Genomic DNA, 20,509 nt, shown 5'->3' on the forward strand with positions numbered 1-20,509 from the left:
GGCGCTTGCTAAAAACCTGAGCGCTTAGATTAAATTCCACGATACCCATTTTTGAGTATGTATATGTAATAGAAACAAACTTTTACATATGTACTGAGGATGATAACCAAAAACGACGAGGAAGAAATACATGATCCACGATAGGTATATACTGTAAAGTAAACCAAACATAAAGAAATCACCGAAAGAATATGCGACGGAGTCGTGCCATATCCCTTGGTGGTTTGTATTGAGTCGCAGTAGTGGCGGCAGGGAAACCACCGGAAAATTCCTCATAATCATTATCTGGGGGTGCAATCCGTGACTTTTGCATCTGAGGAACAGATCAGCGAAAAAGAAGGCAGAATTATACGAAACGTACCTCGTCGTCCATGAGGTATTTTGTTATAAACAGATTGCCTATGTGCTGTCGTTCTGGGAAGTTGTAGTCCGTTGCAGATCTACATTGAGCTTGGCATTGTGTAGTGCTTGTGATAAATCGACCCATCATGTTGAATTTTCCCCAGTGAATCTTTGTTGGGTCGCCAGATTTAACATCGTCGTTGGCTTCATGTGCACGAATGAGATCAGACATATGCACTTCCCTGTTGTACTCGTTGAAAACCTTAACTTGTAAAGATCATCAGAACTCACAAAGCAGGTATTGTTGCCCCTTTCGTATTCCGCAGGGCTAGCCGATACGCTCTATGGGCTCGAATTGCTTGAAGAAGGACATCCCATGATCGCAAGGTTTTGGCGGAATCGGGAGAACGTTGTTTAAATTTCTCCATGGTCTGATCACCTGCGAAGGTAGAATTGTTGATACCCGCTACAAAGGCTCGGAGAGCAGAGTAATTGTTTAAGCCTCGGAGTTTCTGAGCGACATCGACAAATTTTTCTATCTGCCTCGCTCTATCTCTGGGTCTGTCATGGCATAAGATAAGGGAAACGACCCTTGAAGATAATAATAAGTTCCATTCAAACTCATTACTAAAAAACTCGTACCAGTCTGCGAGGTGATTGGACATTGCGTTGAAACGTGCTATGGTATTCGTCTCAGGATCCTTCTTTCCAGATACCAAAGTGAAATGGAGCCAATGTCTCGGCTAAGATTCACAAAGATCAGTCAAATCGAATCACAGATAACGCTACAGTGCGAACCTCAATTTCTAGGAACGATTGTTTCTCAATCCTAGTAATCTCTTGCGCCATTTCCCCCGAGTCAATCATGTTGACCTCGTTGGCCAGCTTCACTAGTTCCCTTAGTTGTTGCTTGGTTGTAAATTCCGCATTATCAGAATCGATTGATCCGTTGTAAGCACCGGAACTTGGGAACAGGACTTTGGCTGATAGCAAAGGGATGCTGGACTTCCTTGAACGTGAGGGAACGCTTACAGAAGTTTTTCCTGGGTCTTCCGGTGGGGAAGAAGTCAACTTTGTTGCAGACTTGATACTTTCATCGTCATCTTCTAATAGACTGTATGAGTCGTCGCTATCGGCAGCATCGTCAACCTTCAAAGCCCAGGAGCTATCTCGATCTACCAGTGTGGGTAACACTTCCAAGAATGGAAGAAAGTCGGAACCGTAATGTAGAAGGTAGGTTTTTGAGATTATTGACTTGATGAGCGCAGAAAGGGCCCCAGCGGTTCCACGGACAGCGAAGTCGTAAGAGTAATCTCGGATCCAAATTTCCAGCAGATGGCAGATCCTATCGGGATAATGAGCATACATATAGGGGTTTGAAGAGATATGAAAAGAAGAGTGAGGAAATGAACTCACTTCATCTGAGCAAAACACGCAAACATGGGATCGCCTGACGGATTATCTAGCTGGCGCATCCGCTTCTGCATAGCAAGAAGCAAGCTACGGGGACTCGCGAATCGACGATAGGTTAACAGAAAATGTGTTACAAACGTCGGATCTAAAGAGTTGTCAATGACAAAAAAACACGAAGGCAGGAGTCATACCGTCACCGCTCACTGATAAGAACAGGAGTTTGTCCAGCAACTCATCCAGCGTGGCCCATTGAGCAGGACGCCTAATTACAATATTATGTGAGCAACTTTTGTTTAAAAAATACCAATCATTTACATTTCCTTGTCTTTGTTCTCAACTTTTGTTGGCGGAGAAAGCTCGCTCGTTGGAGAATGATCAACGTTTGCATTTTCGTTATCAATACTTGTTGTGGAGATAGTAGCTTCAATAGTAGGCTGATTGACTTCGGAAGGTTCGTTATACCTCGAACTCTGCTCGCAGAGCAAATCGCCAGTCGATCGTGCACGTGTTGGCGAATTTGGAACTGAAGTCGTGCGAGATGCAGGGATGGTGGGTAATGAAGATTGCACAACTATTGGACCGGGAATCGGAATATGGTTGAGTGAAGAAGCTGAAGAAGCAGTTGGGGTGGCAGTCCTCGATCCATCGGGTCGATCCCATGAGGGAGAAGCATTCACAATTTCTGGAGAGGCAGGATTCCGATAGTCTTCTGAAAATCTACTCCTAGATGAGCCTTGGAGAACAGTGAGTGATGATCGCAAAATGGAATGATCTGGGTTTACCATTGCGGCGTTCCCTGAGTATGGCCCTCAACAGATAGTCAAAGGACCGTTTCATCTTTTCTTTACCATTCTCGTTATGATTCACCTCCACCAATCCAACATCATATTGCAGTAAGATTTCAGAGGCCGAGAGGGGGTCGACTTTTCTTTCCAGGTCCGATTTGCAGGCGATGACTATAACCGGGAATTGAAGAGAGCGGTAAGCCTCTGAATGGAGATAAAGCATTTGTCAGTATACAGCAGTAGCATCTTAGTGAAACTCACTGAGGAGGTCTTCTACAGGCCTGAAGGAATTTTCATCGGAAGCATCGTAACAAACTATTACACCATCAATTTTGAGTGCCTCTGGAAGATAGTCGAGTGGTGTAATTGGTGATTGAAGTATCTCAGATATAACGTCAACTTCTATAACATGTAATGGACACTCGACCCCTTCATCTCGAGTGAAAGTTCCGGTACTACGTGTGTCTGTTGAGAATTCAGCACTCGGTATATAAAAATGCAGGAGAAATTCATACGACGTATGGATGGATGTGGACCAGGAAGAGGTCCGCTTGGCTCCGATAGGTTATTGTTTTTCAAGCCTTTTCGGATGGCAACAGACTTTCCACACCCTGCTGTTCCAACAACAGCGAGTGTGATAGCTTGATTCTGTTCCTGTGATATACATGGGAAAAATGGTACCGCGAATTTATATATACTCACCGACGCAATCTGGGTATTGATCTGTATCCTCCTTGTATTTTGAGAATATACTCCAAGACTACCGCTCCTTGTTCTCCCCGCAGATGCTATAGGGCGCGCTGGTGACTGTAAAGACGATGCTGATCGTAGCGAGGGTGTAGCCTCTTGGGTACTGGAGCTGGTAGTTGACGACATAATGCTGCTCATACTGGAGGTGGTGCTCAACGTAGGTGTCCTTGATGGTAATGGCAACTCTCCACCGGGAACGAAAGACCTGACCTGATCCTGTGGCTTCAAGGTATGCTTATACCGCTCTGTTGAGCTATTGTACGTATCAGAGCGGTCTGCATCAGAATCTTCAGCTAACGACGATTTGACAGAACTGATGCTATCCCCTCTGGACCTTCCAGGTTGATTGACATGATTGAATTCTCGTCTCAACCCAACCAGTCCCGTTGGTGGTTCTAGAGCGGACCCAGTATGACCTCGGTTCGGCCTGGTGACGACTGGTGAAAGCGTCTCGCGTCCGTAGTGTACGAAGGAGTCGACCGATATTGACTTTCGGAGATTTTGCGGTAAGATAAGTGAAGACGAATTCGTATCAGGAGTAGATTTAGTTATGGGATGAATTTCGAGATCGACGTGGGTTGGAGAGGATATGGCAGTGGAATAAGACTCTTTGGATACAAATGAGCCTGCTGGAGAAGGAAGAGAATTGTTGAGCTGGCTGTCGGATAGAATGGCCTTGGTCGGTGAATGGGTATCTTCCAGAAGCTGAGCCATATAGAGAAAGGGAGGTCGTGAGTTGGTTACACAGAATAATAGTGATACAAGAATGGTCGTAAGTTGTCGGTATGAGTGGGAAGAAGAGGAGTGAGTTTAATTCATTTGGCGGCAGTCGGGCGGTATCAAACGCGGGAACACAGCCACCTCACAAATCAAGTACGTCGACGCTCTAGCATTGGTCTCAATCATGACTTGCTCTCTCATAAGTGTGTACTGTAATTTAGAGAGTGAGTATAGTAAAGTAAATCAAAAGACCTCAAATAACCCCATTGCAGCCAGACTTTGTCTTAAATAGTGTATGTCCTACTTGACTCTTGAGGCTGGTACATTGGCATTGCACCACAAAATTTGAAGTAACTTGTACAAGCTTGTACACACTGAAACTTTTGGTAAATCAAAAACCTTGCTGATGAGTTCTGTGTGGTAAATCTCATTGTCCAAAACAGTGTACTCGAGTTTTGAGGCAAACAATATACATCTGCAAAAGCTGCAGATTTAGCTATAGAATTGACTGAGACCAACTCAGAGTGTTCAACCCTAGCAGCTATCTACTTGGTGTTACTTGTACTTTGTACATAGTTTTCCCCGGTCTTGGCTCCGAAATAGTGGCCTGCGGCGCGCGGTTGAATCAACACACACACTCTCCTCTCCAGCTCTCTCTCCCTAGCAGCTAATCTTTTCCCTTGTTCATTTTGAGATGGTTATATGAACCTTGTGCGCAACATTCACCATTGTTGGAGGTAAAGGTGTTAGATACAGGTATGATGTTATTGGTATAAATGACAAAACAGTCTGAAGTAGTGTGCAAGACTGTCAAAATTGTAGGATGCAAAGTAAGGTGTAGTAATAGTATGGCTTTAAAATTGACCTAGAGTGTGAAACCAGAGTCAGGGATCTGTAATTATACTAATGGACTTCAGTTTATCGCAGCGCGCGTCAGAGTCTCGCTCATCAATTGAATGTCCAATAATTGCTCGGTGTCGAGTTTGTGTGGATGAATCTGGCAAGCGTTGAAACGTTGATCTTCAATGGAACTTTTTGATCACAGAGACAAGTACGATAAATATATTACTACTAGTACCGCCTTCGAGCAGTATTGACGGTCGGGCCTTGGTAAGGACTATAATCTGGTGGCGGTCGCCCACCTGAATATATAGTCAGAGGAAGCCAAACTACGATCACGCAAGACAAACCTGATCGAGGCGGGGGAGGAGGAGGCGGTGATCTCGGTTTAGTCGTACTAGGAATCACAGCATTTTTGAATAAATTGATAAGATCGTCCGTTCTAAATACAGGTCCTATGAAATGCGACATTAGTTGACAGTGTCATCTGAATGAGACGATACTTGCCATCGAAAACAGATGGTGCAGGAAGTTGTCCGATAAACCACGACAGTGCTTGAGGCAGAGTGACCGTTTTCTCTTCATCGCGTTCCTTCTCATTCCGTCTAAATGACCTTTCTTTTTCAGGAATTGGTCCGGGAGACCTTCTTCGAGATGGAACATCCCATCGGTCGCGGTCACGCTCCCTTGATGGTGACAAGTTGCGTTGTCGCTTGTGTCCCCCGTGCTCTCCACGTCGCTTGTCATGCTCCGGAGATGGTAGGCGTTTCAACAAAGAGGTCGAGTTTGAAGATCGGTCGTTGGTACTTGCGATGCTGGTAAGAGAATCTCCTCGGCTCGAACTTTCTTTTCGGACTCTGGCTCCAATATCACGCGAAGCGATAGCATCTAGCCCAAGATATATATGACGTTGAGCAAAGCGTTTGATGGGAGGATCTGACATATCTTGGGTATGAGTCAAACAGTATTGCAATACAAATGCGACGAACCATTAGGATACATTTCAGCCATTCGTTTGTCAATCTTTTGGGACGCTTCAAGATCACCATATTGGTGTTCATAACGTGCCCAGCGTTCCCAGATCGGCCGCGATTCTTCGGCAGTGAAGGTAGGAATAACGCGCTCAAACAGGGCACGAGCGTCTAGGGACAACAAGTGAGTTTGACGAATATCTACCAAAATATCAAACGCATACTGTTTTCGTCATTCACAGAGATTAAGAACGTGAGATATCGTAATACAAACTCTTTCTCATTCGCATGTTGCGCCATACCGGCCTCGAATATCCGAGTTGCAACCTCCTTGTCTTGGGTATTATGGTACTCCATGAGTGCTGTCAGAGGGGTCAAAAATACCCAAGAGTTAAGCTAATGAAACACAAACCACCGGCCTCGTAAACTTCCCAAGAGGCGTACTTATCTCTTCTGGCTTTTCCGAAGAGGCTCCTTGATGCTTTTACTCCTTCGGCTCTTCGTGCAAAACGCATATAAATAATGTACGTGAGTGCATACTCTTTCTTTCTATCTTCAAGATCACTATTCAGGACAGACAATGAAGATTCGGTCGAATTGGGTAGATCGGGGTCAGTGTCAATGGCAATCTCGTCAGTGTCACCAGATTTTAACTTGGCCTTTTCCTCGTCTACCCGTTCTTGCAGTTTTGCAAGCGAAACTTTTTGAACCTGGAGGAAGTCGGTGTAGGTTGTGTGAACTTGTGCATAGTCTTTCTTGATTTCAAGTGCCTCCGCATATGCGAAGGTAAGAAGAAAGCTGAAAAATTTGAACCTTAAGGTGATCAGTCATCACACTCCCTACTTACCTCGATGGATTTGCTTCCAGGCCAGTCTTAAGAACTGTCAATGCTTCATCGTGTTTTCCAACGCTATTCGTCCAATTATACGCCATAAACCTAAACAAGACAATGTCGGTCGCAAAAACAATCACACACGAGAGTAGACAAGCTGGTGTACCATATTTCAGGATAAAAACGCATTCGAACAAGAGCTTTCCTATACACGAGTTGAATTCTGTTGTGTAGATCTTTTTTGTCTTTCTCTTCTATCATCAGAGGGTTGCTCTCCTCCCACTTGAGATACGCCTTCCATTTTCCGACAAGCTGTCTTTCGGGGATTGTAAAGGAAGGTACGGTTGGTAGAGAGAGTTCGGGTTTTGAGTTGGCAGCTAAAGGGGCTTCAGAAGGATAGAGCGCAGCAACGTGCTTCGTTAGATCACGCCCGACTGATCTCGCTTGTATGTAAGCTGGCGAGAGTTCACTCATGAACTTTTTAGCTGTAATGCGATTTAGCTTGACTTCAAACGATTCGTAGTCGCTCCAGAGTTTCTCGATATTGTCGAGCGGTGTTTGCACAGCGCGTTGATATGCTTTGCGGACCATATCCATTTTTTGCTGCTCTTCCCATGTCGATGAATTCTGCAGAAAGATCGTTAACATGCAGAAACTAAGAAGAAAACCCATACCTCTCCCGAGTCCAAGAACGCAATGTAGTCGCTCCATATGTCACCAGAATCTTTGTCACTCCCTATAGAATTGATGGCAAACTCGTAAGACTTGCGAATAGTTTCTCGAGACTGAGTATCTGTGCCAGTGTTTATGCGTCTGCAATGTATCTCAACGATATGGTGCAGAAAAGATTCAAATAAAATACCTGATATATGTCAAGTAGTACCTATACATATTCACGGACGGACTAGTGACTTTCAAGAACCGCTTAAAAAGATGCTCTGCTTCAGCAAATGTCCTTTGATTGTTCAAGAAGTGACTAATGTAGCGAATCTGTGCGGATGGCTATATTGACAGCACAGATTATTAGAAATTCAACTAGGGATCATTGAAGCGCACTGTATTTGGATATTGCTTCAAAAGGGCATCGTACGTGTCGCGTATATTCTCCAGATTTCCGCTCTCTTCTACTTCAGCTATCAGGCGTTGCCATGCCTCTGTGTCGTGTGGATCTTGACGTAGACGAAGATGCAACTTCTCAGCCTCCGTTAATTGAACTTCAAGTTCTTCTGATTCCATGGTCACGGACTCTGGCTCCGTCGTTGGCTCTGTCATCGCTGAATCTGGTGCTTGTGCTTGGACGGGGGCTTGTATTGCTTGTATTGTTTCTGGCTCTGGTTCTGGTTCCGGCACATGCGCAGACATCGGTAAGGCAGCGTCGTCAATCATGGATTCATGGGAGTCAGGAGCGGATTCAAGTTGAGGTTCATTCATGGCCTTCGAGAGACCGACCGTGTTCCGAGAAGATTTCACCGCGGGAAAAGATTAATCCAACAAATTGGGCGCTAATATCAAGCGAAAAAACAAGTAGCGCTGAATTATTCTTACGATGCACACACTTTACATCGTTGTGTACTTTTGTCATATTACGCAAAAAACACAGATAGACTTGAACGTAGTACACATGAAGCATCAGATACGTATATCTTGCATGATTACCGTCAAAGTCTTTGCAGGTAACGGTCGGCCATGATTACGCGCTGAAGCCAGCGATGATGCCGTCGTACGCTGGCTTCTTGATCAAATTCTGGCAAGATTATTGAACAGTTGATAGCGTGACATGAAACCGTTCATAGCACTCACCGCGTCCCAAGGGCAGGCCGCGCCTTGTCCTGCAAATGTGCTCGGTACCCAAGAATACTAAGTTTGAAAAAGCATCATCAGTGGCGGAAGAAGACTTCGAAGAAAGGTCCCTTGCCTTGTCGGTGCTGAGATAGATTGATACCGTGTTAGACTCTTGGCACACAAGGTAAAGCGGAAAAGACGCACTAATCCCAGATAGTTACCTAGAAACGCAGGCAGTGAGTAAGTGACCTAGGGTATGTATCACGGAATACAACTTACACCTATGCAACCGGCCACAGCATTACACGCGGAAATGACATTCTTATAATCCGTCTGTTGTTGTTCTAAGAGAGCATCGGTTTCCGGAAGGGTCATTCGAATGTCAAGTTCAGTGATTGCGACCTCAACTCCCAACGCAACAAACTGTTCCATAACTGTTTGGATCGTAGTGGGAACTTCACCAACGATGAAATGGCCTTGAAGACCGACACCGTCGATAGGGATACCACGAGATTTGAGATCTGAAACGAGGTTCATCATCGCAGTGGCCTTAGCCCCGGTGCCCTCAATGTTATAGTCGTTGATCTACAGTTTATCTTCAGGAATGCACATAATGAAAAGATGTTACTCACGTAGAGCTTCGCGTTGGGATCGGCAGCTCGGGCGGCAATTAAAGCTACATCCACGAAATAAGTCCCCATAGTGTTGTAGAAAACGTCCGATCTCCAGGTTCCATCGTCATTGAATGGTTCTTTGAAAGTTCTAAGCTCAATCGTAGGTACTGCCAAGGAATATAGACTTACCGTTGATGATATCCCAGCTGTCTGCAGGAAATTGTTAATTTACCGATCAGAATCTCGGAAAAACAAACGCACAGCTAGTCAGTTCATGTTAGCGCCAAAACGTTGATTGTGAAAAAAGTGGTACACACATATCTCCCTTGTAGTGACTAACTAATGTGCTGCAATGATTCTGTACCGCTGCGGTCAAGGTAGCGTTCGTCCAAGATCCGCTGGTCACCCAGCTGGGGAGTTGGTTATACCACACACAATTGTGTCCTGCAAAATCAGTAAGCATCAAGATTAGATTTCAAAAGAGCAGGAGTGGCAAACCTCGAACCAACTGTGAGTTGCCTTGTGCGAGGCTCACCACAGCATCTCCTCCACTGAATGTAAATGTTCCCTGCTCGGGTTCCGTCGCATCCTAGTTGCAGCGATTTAGTAGTCGTTGGATGTCGTGAACAGGAGTCAGTGATATTCACCCATTTCATGCTGTTTCCAGGTGTAATCTGTCCAAAGTACGTGTTGTCGCTGAGAATCGCGAGGTACGCCGCGTCGGTGAATTCTGGATTGTCTGTAGCGGAACCGAAGTATTTTTTTCCTGCAGTTTGCGCAACGGTGTTGGATTTTGCAGTCGAAGTTGAGGTTGGGAGAGCAGCAGTCGAAGTACCAGTGGAGCCTGAGCCACTGCTTGTCGATGTGCTCTATGGTCAGACATGGGATGAATAGCCTTACTACATGTTAGGAAAAGATTGCATACCGGAAGACATTGCGAATAATAAGCATTGGATTCAACGCAAGTCGATCCTGCGACACATGTCTATCATTGAGAAGTCAGCCAGTACGCCCTCGAACGAGAGCCGATACTACCGTAGGGCCTGTCCAGCCAATTCCCCCACCTAAAAAGAACAGTCAGATTAAAAATGGCACCGAGCTACACTGGGTGAATAAGACATACATTGACCCCAAACAGCCGACTGAGCAGCAGCGACCGAGACGAAGGCTAGGAGAGAGACGAACGAGCTAGTAAAGGCTATCATTTTGTTGACGGAATATACATAACGCCGCGTTCTTGGAACGTTTTTATGGTTGTCCAGCGGATTATTGTCGCAAAAACCAAGTAGATGAAAAGAAACATTAGGATGAGCATGACACGGATTCAGCTGGCGTACCTTATGCAGCATCTTCTTCAACTTCATGATATTGACTGTCAGCCATACACGATTTCAGGTACATGGTCACTACATGGTCATTAGACGAATCAAACGTTATTCGAGATTATTTACGGAGAATATCGATCATGAAAACACGAAAGTTTTTACCGAGATCATATTCAAAGAAAGAGAAGTCGGACATCATTCGAGAGAAGGGAACCAGATTCAAGCATGTATAAGACGTTGAATATCAGTGGATGCCCTGAAATACACTGGGCTTGGACCTTGAATCGAAACCGGAAAGAAATCGGGAAAGGCGTGCAAAAATAGCCCAATCAAGTGATGCGTAATGTCCAGCCGGACGGACCACCGTTACCGATATCTTATCCGCAAATATTCCGGACACGACAATCACAAACTTGGACAAGACTCCAAGGGTAGGGCAGGGTAGGGCTATCGATACCAAGTCAAAACTTTGAATCCTATGTGTAGCATAGAAGTTGCAATCACCCATCTTAATTTTCAACATGCCACGCCTAACCCACACTATTCTTACAAGCGACAAAGGAACGACGTTTTGTACAGCGCAGCGCGATATAGATAACATGCAATCAAAATCCATAACGTCCAGAAATGCTCTTCGTACTGTGTCGTGCTGGGCATTAGCTACCGTGATAGTAATGTAGAATAAAAAGTCCGCGAAGGAATCGAATGCCTTCCTAGCTGTCCATCATTAGTCATACAGTTCTAGAAAATAACCAGCCCGGCCCCGACCAATCCTCCAACGACAGTGACAAGCAGAGTATTGATGACCAAGTTCCCAGCAGCAGCTATGTAACCGTCGTTTGGACCATATTTGCCATTGCTACTAGTCTGACCAGGGTCCGGTGCTGCATCCGACCCACCTCCACCATCGATCGTGGTTGCGGATGCGATGGGAAAGGTAGTCGGTGTTGTGGTTGTGGTAGAATTGGAATTAGAGGAATTGGACGAGGAGCCGGATGAGGCAGTAGGTGTAAGTGTAACGACACCAGAGGAAGTAATAGTTGTTGTTTGCGAATTCGAGTTGACTGTCACCAGTGTTGTGACTGCGGTTGAAAGCTGGACAGAAGTACTAGTACTCCCGGAGCTTGAGCTCGAGCCCGAAGACGAGCCCGAAGACGAGCCTGAAGCGGAAGTAGAGCTACTATTCTGTACTAATGTGAGTGTGGCAATCGGCGGCAGGTAAACAAGCCTACCTGACCCAACACGACGCATGCCAAGGAGAAAAGCAGAAGGAAATTTTTCAAATTGAGAAACATCGCACTTGCTAACGATATCTGAGCTTGTTCTTCCAAAGACAAAAAAGAGAAGAATACCGATTGACTGAAGTCTCGAATGATGACTTTGAGGTTGTTGCGAAGAGGAAGGTGATGGCACGTGTACGTACAAGGTTTTTTAGCACTTTCCCCAGGGCCAACAGGGGCGAGAACCCGTCAACAGATGGATTGCCAATTGACGAGTACTCTGGTTTCTTCTTTTCCATGTCTTCTCCCTTGAAACCATATACTGTATCTCTAATACTAACATACATATGCCCTCCTTCCCAGCTCACCCTCTCACCTCTTTCGCCTCATCTAATTTCCAGGCCACTTCTTCAAAGGCATCACTTTCTCGGACTAGATCCTGAGACCGATCTCAAGGCCTATCTCATGTGGGCTACCGAGGATGATAAAGCTTTTGCAAGGCTTGAGGGCCTTGCGCCTCCTACAGCCGGCGATGAAGACCCAGTTATTGGGATAAGATACACCGCAGACAAGGAGAATATTTATGCACACGCGGAGCTACGCTCCTGGCCCTCTCACGCGTCTGCAGAAATTCGACTTGTATTTCTGTGGGACCCCGTGGACTCTTCTTGGAAATATCACAATATTGCCTCGATGCCTTTCCCAATCAGTGCCACGTTGAATGTGACCGACGCAGTCGAGCAACAAACCCCTAGCCTGGCGATCCAGGTCAAGGGAGATGAAGATGATGATTACTGGAACTCATACGGAAGCGACGTTACCAAGGAGCACATTCCCAGAAACAAGTCCAACGGCGATATTTCAGGATCAGAGGATGCATATTGGGCGCAGTATGCAAGTGTCCAAGGTATGAAACGTCCATTCACCATCCACGTGTAAATAATTAGACCAACTTCCCTAGGCACGGCCGACAGCACGGTTCCTACTCCCAGACGTGAAACTCATGGTGAAGAAACATTTGACGATGCTCTGGCAAGGGCTCGTGGACTGCACAACAAAGGCCATTCGGACATGTACGATCGCCTAGAGGATCATCATGAGGACCAGGAAGTCATCAATATATCGTATAACACATTGAACATTCCCCATCCGTCCACTCATCCATCCCGAACATCTGCTGTAAACGGGGTCTGTCCAACAGACTTGTCCGATCGTCTCAATTCGTTGCCTCCACGCACGTCACTTTCCCCTCATGTAGATTCAGCTAGTCCTAGTCCTGTCAACGCTAGCAGCACCGTCCTGCACGACGACGACTATATCAGACCGGCGGCAAACACAGGAACATTAAAAGTTGCCGTCAACGGAAATGATCGTTCTCACTCTCTTACACCCCGACCTCCAACAACTGCTAATGGCAATGATGTAGACGAGGTGACTAAGAGTGTCATCCGCGGGGTGCACGAGATGTGGAAAGCCACAACCAGTCAGCCCGCAAGCGTTGATGAATTCTTGCGTTTAGTAGGAGAAGCAATTAGTAGTTGACTTGTGTGAATCATGACATCTGCGACTACATACGTTGTCACAACTGGGTTGGATTGACTCGAAAGAATGAATAGATAATTATGATTCCATTTGCAGAACATACTGATACATCGAGAGGTCATTATAATTCGAACTTGTTTTGAAAACTCAAAGGTGCTTCTTGCCTAGCCCCAGCCTCGCATAAGCAGTCCCCATAAACAATATCCAAGCAAACAAGATCAGTGCTGCGCTGCATCCTGCAAAGATCCCACCTCTCACTCTCTCCCGCATCAGTTTTTTCTCGTTTCTCATCGACTGTCTAATCCTCGACCCGCCGGAGGAAAGGCTATGATTTCGCGCAGGATGGCCGTAGAGATGGCTGTTTGCGTTCGTAGCTTGTAACAAGGGTTGCTCTTCCCCTGCATCATTCCCGGTTCCCAAGTTAACAGACGTGCGGTTTATTACGGACGGATGAGGCGAAACTGAGACAGATGCACTCCCCGAAAGCCGCCTACGTGCTTCCACTTCCGCCTCCTCTTCTGAGTCTTTCTTGCGTTGGAGGCGTGCTAAGCCTACGATGGTGAGCATATGTAAAACATTAAGTGCAAGGAAGACGTTCAAAAGTCGTTGAATGGCATATTCGGTTCCTATGGGTGCGCCTTTGGCTGGATCTTTAACGTGGTTGTCTAGAGCTAAACCTGCTAGAGTTTGAAATATAGTCGAGCCTGTCTGCTCCAGCTGCGGGCGCGATATAAACTGAGATTAGACATAGACACGACGAGATAGCATGTGACCTACACTTTTGTGAACTCCAAGGGCAGTGGATACATACTTAAGAGAAACGATTTTAGGAACGAGAACGACAAGAAGCACTGCGTAAAGGTCAGTGGTAAGGAATGCATCACAAAACTTGAACTCACAAGGGGAGAACCCATGTCCGATGGCGAACGAGGCGATGGCAGGTATCGGAGTACCGGTGGAGTCCGGTGGAAGCACTAACCAGCAAAACGCAAGCAAAGTCAGCGTAGAGGAGACCAACATCAATTGGACGATAATCGGCCTGTGTTTGTAGCGGTCTACCAGAAATCCGCACTAAAAGATGTTCAATGCCAATGTCCCAAGCAGAACGTACAACTTGAACTACTCACCACAGGATATAGAAAAATACTGCCAGCGAGGAGATAGGAAGCAGTGTTGGCTGCGTTTTTCTCCGCCATTTGATACCGTTTTTCAATGATGTTACTGTATACAATTAAGCATTTTGCAAGATCCGTTGCGTGAAGATTGACTCACGAGCTGAGATGCGTGAATGGGGACCAAATCATTCCACAAAGTACGTTCAGTCCAACATAACTTTAGGTAACTTAGTGACATAACGAAGCAAAAAGAAAGCAAAAACTTACGCCCAAAATACATCGCCCAGTTTTGTGATATCCCTTAAATTGACCATTTTTTTCCTGGCCACTTTTTCCAACGCTTGAGCTTCACTCATATTATGACGCGACCTCAGCTTTGCTTCCTCTGAGATATCTGCTGCTTCCAATTCCGCGCAAGCACCATCAACGAACCATTTGGACGACATGATGTAGAGTAGATTGACGAAAAAGGACATCGCGGCAAGGAAGGTAGCGACGTAGAATGGAGCATGGGAACCCCAGTGCTCTGTTAGAGGATAAGATGTCCGGGCGGAGACAAAGGATGCGCCTTTGCCCACAATGAGTCCGAAAGCCATGGAAACGCCTAATCCATGAGATTTGAAGAAGCGGACAATGATGGTCTCTTGCACTACAGCAAGTGGGCTTACGCCTAAACCAAAGATGAAAAGACCAAACGCCATCATACGTATATTGCCCCAGACTTGACCAATGAGAAGGAGCACCTGGCCTATGCACGAAGCTGTCAGTACAGTTAAGTGGATGTAGCGAATGACGGACCTGCAAGGATGATTCCCGTAGCAAGGATGCTGGTAAAAGTCGTGCCCATTGTGCTAGCCAAAAGTCCTCCTATCAACGGAGTCCATGTACTATTCAAGCTGTAGGCAGAGAATAGCAAACTAAACTCCGTATGCGAAGCACCGAGCTCTCTTGAGAGTCTGCTCTTCAAAGGCCCTAGCACATAAGAAGCACTGTAAATAAAGTGAGTTCTAGATAGGAACGGCGATTGGAAACAGACGACGAACTAATGGCTGCCGACGCTGAGAAAACAGGCGCATAACAACGCCAAAGATCTGACAAAAAAAGCTTTACGCTTGATGGCAGCCTCTGATATGCCAGAATGTCGATGGATACTGGTCCTAGAAGACCTATCTCCCTGGAAATCACCGACCGAGTCGACATCGGTGAAAAGGATGCTTTGCCGACCAAGCAGATTCTGGTTATCTAATGGCTCGTTATCTGATAATTCTCCGCCGTCCTGAAGGTCTTCCGTATATGATTGGGCAATGAGTTCGTCACACGACGCCCGTCGATGGTCATGGCCGTAGTCGTTCGGAGGTTCCAGAGAAGTCGAATTTGGCTCAGGCATAACCGGGCGAAGAATTTGGACCTCGCAAGAGAGAGGAGAAGAATTATGTGAGGCCCGTAGCAGTCAGGAGTGATTGCGTTCACTCTAGGCCTGCCGGGACCCGAGAATCCGTTGATCTACATACAGACGATCTAGAGAATAATCCAAAAGTGAACTACTTCGCGTTGGGACAGAGCAGCAATGCAGACAAACGAGTATTTGGTTCCTGTGTCTATCCATGTATACTGAAAGACGCAGTACCATTACAGAGTCCATTATAGAGTCCAATTATTTTTAAATTAAACGAAGCTCAGACCAATCAATGACCTAAACCATTCTTCTGGAGTCACCGACGAGAGAAACTCGGGAGCGACTCGTTGTACTACTAGTGTAGACCCATGCACAAGTCGCCAGGACATTCACAGTGCAAAGTCCAAATTCTGTCCATCCAAGGGCCTCAACAGTAAGTGACTGACGGCACCTACTTGAATCAGTTAAAATCGTCTTACTAGGAAGATCAGGACGCGCCTGGATATTGGAGGGACATCTGGACAATCAGTACCAGTCCTAGTATTGTGCATCACTCCAGTAGCAGTTCCCTGTGCGTGAAATTTGTGAGCTCATTCCTCGGACTTGAAAATGTCACTCACCCAGAGGATGCCCGTTAGTAAAACCCAAATAACCGAACTAGCAACATTGGCAAGAAAATGCGTAGCTCCATCAAAGAGATACAACATGTACGCTGTTGAGAATAGTAGCGTCCAGGACGCATTGAATGCGAACATGATCAAACTTCCGAGAAAAGATGAACAGTAACCCAGTTACAATGAACAATAAACCCACAGTGCATGATATCTCGGACTGGGCCAAGTCCCATTCGCATTTCCTGCACTTATCAGAAAAGCAGTCAGACCGAGCTCTGCAGCGGCGCAGAGTGTCATCACAGTGAATAGAAAAGGATGGAAGTGTCCTTGAACGTTAATGGACATCCGATGGACCCTTCTCCTACGAGACAATGTCTTGTAATAGGGTAATGGTAAGAAGTCGGGCTTGTGCTTCGAGTTGCGAGAAGAGAAACGCTTTGTAGGGACCATCGAGGGTCTACGGCCGCGATGTAAAACCGATGAATAGATTGGTTCAGGATGCAATTCGATTCCATGAGGCAAGTGCACTGTAGTCACGTCTTATGAGACTACATGCAGATCAAGCGTGTCGCTTCCATAGGCGATCGAGCATCGCTAAGCAATCGCTAAGCATTCCAGTGTTGAACGTCAACGCGCTCCGGAGGATTCAAATCGACAAACTACAGCATGACAAGAGGTATGGATTTTTATCAGGCGCAAGGCTAGTCAACTACATCTCCACAGCAACTTTGGCCATCTGGAGAGCACCTTCCTTGGTTTTGTTTCCTAAAACGGCTCAATAATTCCATCTCGAGTTAAGTCTCAACATAAATGTGCATACCTCCAATGAATCCACTTGCATGAACAAATATACCTCCTTGTATACCAGAGGTCTCACTGAAAACGTCATCTCGTAAACCTCTCCACTTTTCCGGAAGCGCCTTCCTACTCTCAAAGCTCTCTGGAGATACAGGAACAGCTTGAACACGCCAGTTTCCGCTAAATTCGTCAGGATAGACAATATACGTTGCTGCGGGAGGTGTTGACGAAGCATCCTCTGATTCGAGGTCAAAAAGGTGCTCCTTGTTATACAGATCAGCGTATATCGTGGATCGAACATTGAGAGACATACTTTCCAAGGCAAAAAGCTTTCCAAGAGGATGATCTTCCCTGATGAGTCTACTTTGCTTTTACTGCTCTGGATAGCGGAAATGAGAAGATCCCTTGCTGGAAGCCAGGCATTGGCGTAATATTCCAGACGACCAAGAAATTCTGACCCAGTTAATGAGGAAGCTTTTTCGAATAGAATCTGAATTGAAAGTTGTCAAGCTATGAATATAGATCGACGGGGAAAGAAGACGTACATCCATGCCCTGAGCGTCCAACGACTTGTTCCAGGGAGGATTTAACTGCGCAACGCGACTAGATAGGTCTGTGCGCACTCTATACCGGGGCTTGAGGTCAGTGGGGTATTGAGATATACCGTTATCGTTGGCATCGATCGATTCAACGAGTTCCTGCAAATAGAAGATGTCCATAGCTACCGGGACGTCAACTTGCAGGCAAACTCACCTTGTATAGCTTCAGCCATAGGGTCTGAACACCAGGATGATCTAGAGGTAACTGTGTTTGATTTGAGATGATCTCTTTGCCAAAATGTCTTTGTAGTTGAGGTGATTAGAGTCCGAATGTAGCACTGATTGAGAACGTACTTGTACACCAGACCGGCCGAACTTAGCTTGGTAGTAAATCCCCAGCCAAAGACTTCCTCAAACCCTCTTTGATGATGGTCGAATCTTTGTTTAGATTCGTCATACACGGCGCCAACATCAACAACAATATCGCAAGCATCAAGAACGGTTGGGTCGCGAGATCGTTTGACCTCTGTACATAGAGCGTCAACGTTAACATCCAGTCTATGGAAGGCACGCTAACCGGAATTTTGGTAAGCGGTAGTATGCCTCAGGAGAAAGACAGCGAGGGCTTCGTCGCAGTGAAAGGTGCCATTATGGGTGCCAATAATCTTTTGGTTTTTAAATCACGAGTCGCTCGGGCTTCACTTAATAGCATCTCATACCTTCTCGGTTCTGGCCTTCTTCGCTACTGGTGCATCGCTGGCCATTCGGAATCTGTTGATTGAGAAACGAGTAAGAGATCGTGGATTCTTGAGTGATTGTGGCGAAGGAGATCGAAAAACCAGTCTGCCAATCATGAGCGCTTGAGTAGGTGTTTTATCAAATATTACTACAGTCTAAGTAACCTAGGTCTACTCTGATATCGACAGTTGATTTACAACACATAGACACAACATTGCAAGAAAAAAATATAACTACCGGCCATAGGGGTGATAATTATGTTGTCCCCTCTGCGACCTCGCTGGACCTGGTCCGTTCAGATTACCCCTGGGACCTCTGGGAATTTGACCCATCCCTGCTGACGCTCCTTCTGGTAGCATAGCACCCCTACCCATACCCATGCTGCCCATGCCACTTGCCATGCCCATTCCGCGCCCTGCCATGTTGTTCATGACCATCATGGGCATCATGTTCATACCTCCTCCACTAGTCATTTGAAACATCCTGGTGTACAAAGCGGCGAGTGCTTGAGGGTCAAACGATGGACCCGTGGTGGCAGGCGCGTTAAAAGGCCCTCCGGCAGTGCCGCTTCCGCCTTGGAAATTGTTTGCGTAACCGCCTCCAGCACGGTTGTTGAATCCGCCGTCATTTCCACCAGTCGATTCATCTTCTTGGAAGTGCTCTCGTTGATATCGAGGTTGCGCAAGTTTTACGTCGATCTAGAGCAAAGATGAGTATTTTATGAGACACCATGGAAAATGTATACTCGCCAGTTTACCATCGATCTCTAGGTTACCAAATCCTAGAAATGGTTGAACATTGGCATCCTCCAACGACACAAACCCAAAGCCCTTGCTTCGTCCGGTCTCGCGATCTAACATAACGGTAGAGTCCACAACCCGACCAAATTGGGAAAAGAACTCTCTCATCGACTCAGATGTGACCGTTGCCGCTAGGCCTCCAATAAAAAGCTTCGTTGCACGTTGGTGTTCTTGACGAGGAATCGCGCGTTTGGGATCAATCTATTCAGTAGAGAGTGAGAAGCGAAATAAGTTCTTGACCAGATAACCTACAATTTTACCATCCAACACATGCTCTTTGACCATCACGGCATTCACACTAGCAGGATCTTCAAAGGTAAGGAAGGCAAAACATCGTGATCGACCAGCTTGGTCACGCATAATAGTACAAGCTTCGACTTTGCCAAACTGTTCAAAGTATGTGCGCAGACCATCTGAAAGTGTCGCTTCAGTCGTCTGAAACTGGCAGAGTGGATCGGCGATATCTACCATCAGTTGTGTCCCAGTGTAGACCACCGATAAACATCTTCCTGCCGAGCGTTCGATTCCAGATGTATGTTAAAAGGGCGAGGTGAACGGGTAAACAGAACAGAGACATAAAAGATGTTATTAGCATGGATAGGCTAGAATATAAAGACATCCAAAAGAGAGGGTAGAAAATGGAGACTCTACTGCGTTGTGTTTAGCATAGCCTAGCCTATTTCGTGTACCGACTGACGCGAGATACGATATTGTGTATATGGTGACAGCAGCGACGACGAGATTACACATTGGCTTGAACTACTCCAACAACCAGCACACAATACAGTGACAGAGATTTGTGTGGCGATAGTTCTGAATATCAGCAAGGATTTAGAAAACTTACCCATCGTCTTTCATCTCTGAAGGACGGACAGGACGCTGTTCAGAAGAAGAGATACTCTGAATGCCGCTTAGACGTGACGATGTGTAGTCATTTGAGACCTCTTCGTATGTTGGTATCTGTTGTACTGAAGGTGCAACGGTTGTTGGGACATTCGAGAAGGCGTACGTAGTGGGGACTGAATGATTATTGCTTGATGCGGTTTTAATAGCTTCTGGAGCCTTGGGGGTCGCCGGTACCTCAGTCTTGACCTGCGGCTGCTGTACCGGTGTTTCAGTAAGCTTTTCGTCTGCAGCCTGGTCAACGAAGTCGGTTTCGTATAGATCTGTGAAGAGTGTCAACTAGTGCGACCTGATGATAAACCTTATACCACGAGCAGCGTACCTCCATAAAGGTCAGCATCAATGTCGGACATGATTGATCTAAGATTGAATAAGGTGGTGGGGGATGGAGGGTGAAAGCAAAGAACGATTGGTGGGAATCCATATTATGTCATGATGGAACAAATGTGAGTCACGTGACTATATGTCCT

General features: G+C 46.1%; 9 protein-coding genes across 9 annotated transcripts; 1 reads left to right on the forward strand and 8 right to left on the reverse strand.

Moving 5' to 3' along the window:
* Window positions 1-178: 178 nt before the first annotated feature.
* C8R40DRAFT_1165642 (ras guanine nucleotide exchange factor domain-containing protein) lies at window positions 179-4,004 on the reverse strand (the record flags this gene model as incomplete). The annotated part of the gene is made up of 12 exons (XM_046230728.1): window positions 179-313; window positions 362-584; window positions 634-933; window positions 985-1,085; window positions 1,141-1,687; window positions 1,759-1,900; window positions 1,947-2,017; window positions 2,071-2,488; window positions 2,538-2,744; window positions 2,802-3,005; window positions 3,056-3,194; window positions 3,243-4,004. 12 exons carry the CDS (start codon window positions 4,002-4,004, stop codon window positions 179-181), a joined length of 3,249 nt encoding a protein of 1,082 aa, XP_046091796.1.
* A 1,077-nt stretch (window positions 4,005-5,081) lies between these two features.
* C8R40DRAFT_1158158 (Suf-domain-containing protein) lies at window positions 5,082-7,925 on the reverse strand (the record flags this gene model as incomplete). Its single annotated transcript, XM_046229704.1, has 11 exons — window positions 5,082-5,152; window positions 5,201-5,305; window positions 5,358-5,795; window positions 5,840-5,992; window positions 6,046-6,183; window positions 6,234-6,619; window positions 6,669-6,758; window positions 6,820-7,280; window positions 7,328-7,466; window positions 7,516-7,655; window positions 7,710-7,925. The coding sequence occupies 11 exons, from the start codon at window positions 7,923-7,925 to the stop codon at window positions 5,082-5,084; spliced, it is 2,337 nt and encodes a 778-aa protein (XP_046091797.1).
* A 418-nt stretch (window positions 7,926-8,343) lies between these two features.
* On the reverse strand, window positions 8,344-10,254 carry C8R40DRAFT_1158159 (endo-1,4-beta-xylanase C precursor; the record flags this gene model as incomplete). The annotated part of the gene is made up of 12 exons (XM_046229705.1): window positions 8,344-8,397; window positions 8,454-8,493; window positions 8,640-8,656; window positions 8,715-9,020; window positions 9,068-9,186; window positions 9,239-9,259; window positions 9,365-9,493; window positions 9,548-9,638; window positions 9,697-9,918; window positions 9,975-10,034; window positions 10,085-10,113; window positions 10,173-10,254. 12 exons carry the CDS (start codon window positions 10,252-10,254, stop codon window positions 8,344-8,346), a joined length of 1,170 nt encoding a protein of 389 aa, XP_046091798.1.
* Window positions 10,255-11,115: 861 nt separating this feature from the next.
* Window positions 11,116-11,669, reverse strand: C8R40DRAFT_1165645 (uncharacterized protein; the record flags this gene model as incomplete). The annotated part of the gene is made up of 2 exons (XM_046230729.1): window positions 11,116-11,559; window positions 11,607-11,669. The coding sequence occupies 2 exons, from the start codon at window positions 11,667-11,669 to the stop codon at window positions 11,116-11,118; spliced, it is 507 nt and encodes a 168-aa protein (XP_046091799.1).
* Window positions 11,540-13,214, forward strand: C8R40DRAFT_1081436 (uncharacterized protein). Its single transcript, XM_046227146.1, has 5 exons — window positions 11,540-11,559; window positions 11,607-11,677; window positions 11,727-11,740; window positions 11,798-12,499; window positions 12,554-13,214. Exons 4-5 carry the CDS (start codon window positions 11,892-11,894, stop codon window positions 13,134-13,136), a joined length of 1,191 nt encoding a protein of 396 aa, XP_046091800.1. The 5' UTR covers window positions 11,540-11,559; window positions 11,607-11,677; window positions 11,727-11,740; window positions 11,798-11,891; the 3' UTR covers window positions 13,137-13,214.
* Window positions 13,215-13,283: 69 nt separating this feature from the next.
* Window positions 13,284-15,638, reverse strand: C8R40DRAFT_1165647 (major facilitator superfamily domain-containing protein; the record flags this gene model as incomplete). Its single annotated transcript, XM_046230730.1, has 8 exons — window positions 13,284-13,853; window positions 13,914-13,987; window positions 14,036-14,207; window positions 14,264-14,357; window positions 14,409-14,468; window positions 14,519-14,999; window positions 15,050-15,240; window positions 15,295-15,638. The coding sequence occupies 8 exons, from the start codon at window positions 15,636-15,638 to the stop codon at window positions 13,284-13,286; spliced, it is 1,986 nt and encodes a 661-aa protein (XP_046091801.1).
* Window positions 15,639-15,667: 29 nt separating this feature from the next.
* C8R40DRAFT_274968 (uncharacterized protein) lies at window positions 15,668-16,840 on the reverse strand. The gene is made up of 5 exons (XM_046234561.1): window positions 16,461-16,840; window positions 16,268-16,409; window positions 16,146-16,216; window positions 15,831-16,098; window positions 15,668-15,769 (listed from the first exon to the last, which is right to left on the reverse strand). The coding sequence occupies exons 1-4, from the start codon at window positions 16,709-16,711 to the stop codon at window positions 15,945-15,947; spliced, it is 618 nt and encodes a 205-aa protein (XP_046091802.1). The 5' UTR covers window positions 16,712-16,840; the 3' UTR covers window positions 15,668-15,769; window positions 15,831-15,944.
* Window positions 16,841-16,970: 130 nt separating this feature from the next.
* Window positions 16,971-18,362, reverse strand: C8R40DRAFT_1158161 (GAMM1 protein; the record flags this gene model as incomplete). Its single annotated transcript, XM_046229706.1, has 8 exons — window positions 16,971-17,026; window positions 17,082-17,322; window positions 17,373-17,549; window positions 17,605-17,757; window positions 17,813-17,900; window positions 17,953-18,124; window positions 18,176-18,263; window positions 18,318-18,362. The coding sequence occupies 8 exons, from the start codon at window positions 18,360-18,362 to the stop codon at window positions 16,971-16,973; spliced, it is 1,020 nt and encodes a 339-aa protein (XP_046091803.1).
* An 89-nt stretch (window positions 18,363-18,451) lies between these two features.
* C8R40DRAFT_1081442 (uncharacterized protein) lies at window positions 18,452-20,463 on the reverse strand. The gene is made up of 6 exons (XM_046227147.1): window positions 20,362-20,463; window positions 19,981-20,302; window positions 19,605-19,645; window positions 19,389-19,549; window positions 19,086-19,337; window positions 18,452-19,034 (listed from the first exon to the last, which is right to left on the reverse strand). The coding sequence occupies exons 1-6, from the start codon at window positions 20,390-20,392 to the stop codon at window positions 18,570-18,572; spliced, it is 1,272 nt and encodes a 423-aa protein (XP_046091804.1). The 5' UTR covers window positions 20,393-20,463; the 3' UTR covers window positions 18,452-18,569.
* Between the last annotated feature and the right edge of the window lie 46 nt (window positions 20,464-20,509).

The sequence above is a fragment of the Lentinula edodes genome (assembly GCF_021015755.1).
Source record: "Lentinula edodes strain Le(Bin) 0899 ss11 chromosome Unknown C8R40scaffold_2, whole genome shotgun sequence".
Lineage (NCBI taxonomy): Eukaryota > Fungi > Basidiomycota > Agaricomycetes > Agaricales > Omphalotaceae > Lentinula > Lentinula edodes.

Excerpts from the sequence above, each read along its gene's own strand:
- C8R40DRAFT_1081442 (XM_046227147.1), bottom strand. The coding sequence starts at position 20,392 with ATGTCCGACATTGATGCTGACCTTTATGGAG. Across the intron at positions 20,303-20,361 it reads TGATGCTGACCTTTATGGAG|ATCTATACGAAACCGACTTC; the intron begins GTACGCTGCTCG and ends CACTCTTCACAG. Across the intron at positions 19,550-19,604 it reads ACACTGGGACACAACTGATG|ATGGTCTGCGCACATACTTT; the intron begins GTAGATATCGCC and ends CGACACTTTCAG.
- C8R40DRAFT_274968 (XM_046234561.1), bottom strand. The coding sequence starts at position 16,711 with ATGGTCCCTACAAAGCGTTTCTCTTCTCGCAACTCGAAGCACAAGCCC. Across the intron at positions 16,410-16,460 it reads AGTCCGAGATATCATGCACT|TTTGATCATGTTCGCATTCA; the intron begins GTGGGTTTATTG and ends TTTTCTCGGAAG. Across the intron at positions 16,217-16,267 it reads TACTAACGGGCATCCTCTGG|GGAACTGCTACTGGAGTGAT; the intron begins GTGAGTGACATT and ends TTTCACGCACAG.
- C8R40DRAFT_1081436 (XM_046227146.1), top strand. The coding sequence starts at position 11,892 with ATGTCTTCTCCCTTGAAACCATATACTGTATCTCTAATACTAACATAC. Across the intron at positions 12,500-12,553 it reads GCGCAGTATGCAAGTGTCCA|AGGCACGGCCGACAGCACGG; the intron begins AGGTATGAAACG and ends ACCAACTTCCCT.